Source organism: Anneissia japonica, unplaced genomic scaffold (genome assembly GCF_011630105.1).
Source record: "Anneissia japonica isolate Jap-2015-1 unplaced genomic scaffold, ASM1163010v1 scaffold287719_len1884721_cov185, whole genome shotgun sequence".
Lineage (NCBI taxonomy): Eukaryota > Metazoa > Echinodermata > Crinoidea > Comatulida > Comatulidae > Anneissia > Anneissia japonica.
In genome coordinates this window covers 852,257-858,215 of record NW_022715822.1, presented here as the reverse complement: position 1 = coordinate 858,215, position 5,959 = coordinate 852,257, and the positions used below count along the sequence as shown (strand labels likewise).

The 5,959-nt window shown below is 34.8% G+C and overlaps 1 protein-coding gene across 1 annotated transcript in view; it reads left to right on the top strand.

The window, feature by feature from the left end:
- LOC117109448 (coatomer subunit beta'-like) overlaps positions 1-5,959 on the top strand; it is a 15,296-nt gene that overhangs the window by 3,822 nt on the left and 5,515 nt on the right. The window contains exons 5-15 of the mRNA XM_033251808.1: positions 946-1,072; positions 1,545-1,693; positions 2,036-2,182; positions 2,691-2,790; positions 2,945-3,087; positions 3,250-3,349; positions 3,580-3,679; positions 4,275-4,385; positions 4,737-4,825; positions 4,963-5,069; positions 5,238-5,381. Coding sequence (XP_033107699.1) covers positions 946-1,072; positions 1,545-1,693; positions 2,036-2,182; positions 2,691-2,790; positions 2,945-3,087; positions 3,250-3,349; positions 3,580-3,679; positions 4,275-4,385; positions 4,737-4,825; positions 4,963-5,069; positions 5,238-5,381 — 1,317 coding nt within the window. The remainder of the gene's footprint in view (positions 1-945; positions 1,073-1,544; positions 1,694-2,035; positions 2,183-2,690; positions 2,791-2,944; positions 3,088-3,249; positions 3,350-3,579; positions 3,680-4,274; positions 4,386-4,736; positions 4,826-4,962; positions 5,070-5,237; positions 5,382-5,959) is intronic.

Below are 5,959 nucleotides of genomic sequence, written 5' to 3'. Positions count from 1 at the left end.
AGGAGCTGAATGTTGTTAGTTTCTCCTGTCTCTTATACACATCTGAAGGTAAAACTCGCATGATTTCTGTTTGTGGTGAGATGAGTTAATAAGTGGGATAATAGAATCCTGGATTAATGATCCTTATGTTGACAGTAATGGTAATGGTAGTGATGCTAAAGATGATAGTTATAAACATGAACATTTTGAGTGATCTTATAAGTCATGATAATTTTGATGATAATGATAATAGTTGATGATGATGATGATAGTGATGACAGTTATTGCGATGTTGAAGGTCTGTCTCTTATACACATCTAGATGTGTATAAGAGACAGTGTATACCATGACAGAAGCAGTGCTACATATTTGTGTCATGGTGAGGGAGATTCTCTTCCTACCGGACCACATGTTTCCGTCTCAAGACACGTGCCAATGTTCTGCTAGCTGTGAAATCACAGAATACTATATTTAGTTGAGTATAAGATATAAAAGGTTATTCTGAAGACAAACATTGATTTGTATATAAAATTTTATGGTTTGGAAACAGTAGTGTCAATGATGATGCAAAATAACTGTAAGGTAAAGCAGTATGGTTGTTCAGATTTGTAAGGTAATGGTAAAGGTAGGAGAATAACCCGTAACAGCTTCATATTGCTGAATTGCATATGTATGGGTGTGGTCCATGACTTCTGTAGCAGCCGTAGAGAGGCTTAGTTCACATGATTCCACAACGACGCAACGATGGGCTGAAATGAATCATAGCATTGGGGTAAACCCCCCCCCCCCATCGCATCAAAAGATGCAATAAGTTCTTTAAAGTGCAAACGAGGTTCTTAACCTCATTCTTGCAGTTTCTATCCATTTTAGGCATTGGAGTTCGCATAATCATTTGTAAACTCTGAGATCTTATGTGTGTCGCACTCGCATTACGTGACAAAAAAATTCACATTTTTTTCTTCTCAGGATGATATGCAACTACGGGTATTCAACTACAACACTCTCGAAAAAAGTCACATGTTTGAAGCTCACTCAGATTATATCAGATCCATCGCAGTTCATCCCACACAGCCCTACATCCTAACTAGCAGTGGTACGTATTTGAACTTCGAACTTTTTGCCCTCAGCCAACCCAGTAAATTGGTGTCTTGTTTTTATTTATTAAGGAATATAAGAAACAGAAAAAAATAATATTCCCCACTCTGATATATTGTTAAGGAATAAAACAAACAGAAAAACATTAATATGTGCCTTGAATTGCTGGGGAACAGTGCAGAATTTTCTGGGGAACAGTGCAGTGGTGTTTGGTTTCATCTGCGTTGTTTTATTTTTTTTTAGTCACTTTCCAGTTTTCTTCTGTTTGATGCATTTCATCGTCACAAAAATTAGTAAATAAATACAAAAAATAGCCAAAAGCACTCTGATCTTCATGAAATAATGTATGTATATTATTCCCCACTCTGATATGTTATTAAGGAATATAACAAACAAAGAAACACATTCACATTCCTCACACTGCTAGCCAAGTACTTGTGAATTATACAGCTTATTTTTCTCTTCCGCAGATGACATGTTGATTAAACTGTGGGACTGGGAGAAGAAGTGGCTGTGTTCGCAGGTGTTCGAAGGCCACACCCACTACGTCATGCAGGTGGTAATCAATCCAAAAGACAACAACACATTCGCGAGTGCATCGCTCGACAGGACTGTAAAGGTATGCGTAGAATTGACTGACAGATCATGTAACCTTACAAAACGGCCGTGTAAAAACATACGCAAACACATGCGTTTGTTGGACCTTAGCAAATATATCCAAGGGGCGTGGCTTAGTGGAAAGGTCTATTTTAAGGTGTATGCTTTTGGTGATGCTGATTGGTCGGTCAAATCGAGGGGTCTTCCTGATTGCTTAGGAGACCTCTACGCATTACAACGATTGCACCGAAAACACTGTAGAGATTTTAAGGAAACCAAGCTCTGTGTATTGATTGCTAAGACAAAAAAAGAAATTCTTCTAATTTGGATGAATTTCCATGCTGTTTATATTTTCATTATACAGGTCTGGCAACTAGGTTCTTCAGCTCCAAATTTTACCCTTGAAGGTCACGAAAAGGGCGTGAACTGTGTGGACTACTACAGTGGGGGCGACAAACCATACCTCGTCTCGGGAGCGGATGATAGATTAGTTAAGATCTGGGATTATCAGGTACGTGGCCAGTTATTTGAGAAGCAGTTCTTAAGCTTTTACTGCGACAATTATAAGGAATAGTTCTAGTTTATTTTGTTGTTGATTTTTATGTGGGGACAAGAATTTTCTTAATGTTGATGTTTTTGTTTTTGTGCTGGTTCGGAAAGTATTTGCTTTACCATTTCACCAGAGAACACTTCGCATCATAAACTGAATTCAAGTTTGTATGTTTCCAACTATCTTTTAAAGCAGTTGCTTATCAAGTTAGCCCCTATATAACCCAACAGTAAGATATTACATTAAGTACCATAGCTCGATAAAGCATTGCCAAGATTTTTCATTGTTATGGCTGAAAATCTAATTATTATTAAAAAAAATAAATACCAACATTAAAGTTTACTTATATTTTAACCAACTTTTTTGTTATGTGTTTTATTGACAGCATGGAGTAAAATATTACTCTATAATAAAACAAAAATTAATGATAAAGTATGTGATGCTACTGATTCACATTTTTGTCCTATAGAACAAGAACTGTGTGCAAACATTAGATGGCCATGCTCAAAATATCTCCTGCGTCTCGTATCACCCCGAGCTACCAATCATAATGACAGGATCTGAGGACGGTAAGTTTATTGACCTGAGGAAACCTCTGCAGTCGTGAAGTTAAAATAAGTTATATAGTTTTTAGAGCGGTTTCACTATTTTTATATTGTATGCTATGGATCCCCCTGTTATTTTAAAAAATCTTTTATTTATTGCATTTTCTTCATTTAATAGGCACTGTTCGAATATGGCATGCAAACACCTACAGATTGGAAACCACGCTGAACTACGGCCTTGAGAGAGTGTGGACATTAGCCAATCAGAGAGGCAGCAACAGCGTTGCACTGGGATACGATGAAGGCAGCATAATCATTAAGGTAATTTATAATTTTAATAATTTTGAATATTATTATTTTTTTCAAAGTTAAAAGTGAAATTGAATGTTTTTTCCACATGTTAAAGACTGCTCTCAATTGGCTAAAAGTCAGCTTGATAAGAAATTAACCTATGGTGACGAGAATTTTTCTTAAAATTCGCAGTTAGGGCGTGAAGAACCAGCGATGTCAATGGACGTCAATGGCAAGATAATCTGGGCCAAGCATGCGGAGATACAACAGGCTAATCTGAAGTCAATGGGAGGTAAATAATTAAAAACAATTTAATTAAACAATTAAGTAGTTAAAAACAATTATTCAAATAAGTTTTGATAACACTAGCTTTTCAAGTAATCAAATAAAGTTAACTTTAAATTCCAATGTGCTTTTTAATTCTTAATATTTCCATTATGGTAATGTATATAAAAAGCAACCATGGAAAGCCAACTTACAAAAGAAAAATGAATAATTGTTAATTTGATTTTATTCTGTCAGATATGGAAATTAAAGATGGCGAGAGACTTGGACTTGGAGTGAAGGATATGGGAAGTTGCGAGATCTATCCACAGACAATCTCGCATAATCCGAACGGAAGGTAAATCTCGCAAGATTTCTGTTTGTGGTGAGATGAGTTAATAAGTGGGATAATAGAATCCTGGATTAATGATCCTTATGTTGACAGTAATGGTAATGGTAGTGATGCTAAAGATGATAGTTATAAACATGAACATTTTGAGTGATCTTATAAGTCATGATAATTTTGATGATAATGATAATAGTTGATGATGATGATGATAGTGATGACAGTTATTGCGATGTTGAAGGTAATGGAATGATAATAATGATGATGATAATGAATCACATCATAACTGGGTTCTGGATTCAAATCCGGATGCACCAGGATTTTCTGACAATTAGAAAACTCCCTTTATATTTTCTATTCTGTCATTTTGCAAATATACATGCTTTTTTAAATGTAAAATGAATGTGTCGTATTTTGCACAATTTACAAAAACAACATAGTACCCACTTTCGATGATATTTTGTGGCATGATTTCTAAAAGGGGGTGGTTATGATGATAGAAGATGATGGTGATGGAAGTTTATTCCTTAATAATATAATTTGAGCTGATTATGTCCATTTCACAAATAGCAGTTTGCAAAATAACATTTTTTTTTTGTTCTGAAAGGTTTGTGGTTGTATGCGGTGATGGAGAGTATATTATTTACACAGCAATGGCTCTAAGAAACAAGAGTTTTGGTTCAGCGCTTGAGTTTGTCTGGTCCAACGACGCTTCAGAGTAAGTTTGCTTGTTTGTTTGTTTTTATTTCGAATCCAAAAACAAAATACAATGAAATACAAAAACGACTGGATTCAGGATTAATTAATCCAAAACAGATGGATTAGTTTCCATTGGGGTCCAGGCATAAAATTTACATTATAAGCAAAAAGGAAGGGGGGAAAAAAATTAAAAAAAACATTCACATTTGAATTTGGAGGTTACAAGAAATACGTCTTAACAAACCTCAACCAATGAGGGTGCTGTTTCATTGTTGTAGTAGTATAACAAGTGACATTGGCAACTCTATTTTCTCATTTATTTTTTATGTTTCATAATTACATTATTTACATTTTCATAATTTTCTTCCAGGTATGCTATTCGTGAAAGTAGCACAACAGTAAAAATCTTTAAGAACTTCAAAGAAAGGAAAAACTTCAAGCCTGATTTTGGAGCAGAAGGTATATTGATAATAGAGAGATAAGAGAATTTCTTTTCAAAATACTGGGAAATAAAGAACCTAAAATACAGAGTTATGCTAAAAATTTAGTGAAAACACCAACGCTTGTATAGGTAAAATGTGTTCCCTGTTTTCCAGGCATCTATGGTGGTATTTTATTGGGAGTCAAGTCAAACAGTGGCCTAGCTTTCTACGATTGGGAAAGTACATCACTTGTTCGTAGGATTGAGATCATTCCTAAAAATGTAAGTTGTGAATGTATACATATATTCAAGATTGATTTAATGTCTTTTTCATCCTATAAGCAAGTAATTAATTTATTTGTAGGCATTGAGATTGCAAATGTTTTACTTGTTGTCTAATTGATTTTACTGCTGTATAAATGTTTTTTTTTGGTTTTTTTTTCTATTTAGGTATTTTGGTCTATGAATGGAGAACTTCTTTGCATAGCAACAGACGATTCATTCTTTATACTTAAATATAACCAAGAAGCTGTTTCTAAGGCAAACGAAACAAATGAAGGCATAACAGAGGATGGAATTGAAGAAGCCTTTGATGTAAGTAACTGGTTAGGACGGTGGTGGTGATGATGATGATGTGGAGGAGGAGGAAGAAGATGTATTTTATGGTAATGATGATGAATGAGGATGATTTTGTTTGTTTTTTAATCGGTTTCAACATTACAAATGTAGAATGTAGATAACATTACAAATACACATAGAACATTAAAACCTGGATAACCCATAAAGTCAAAAAAAAAAACACCAACTTATTTCCAATAGGGTCCAATACAAAAAAGATGTCATAACACAATAATGATGATAAAGGGGATGATGAAAAATATGATAAAATGGGTGATGAGAAATAAGGAAGGGAGGCAAAATTAATAGAAGGGTGATAGTTTACAGAAATATGAAGGGAAAGAGTGAAGAGAATACTGATGGTGAGAAGAAAGATGATATAGAGGATGATTCCAATTACTAGCAAGTGCAGGTCTCCATCAAGGGTCTTATAAACACAAGATAGCGTTCTCCGCGATTTACGAGTGCAAATTCTGTAATAAGGCATGAATGGCGCCCTCTTGCTAAATTGGAAACTTTTGACCCTTGACCGCTCTGACCATACAGTACACCGC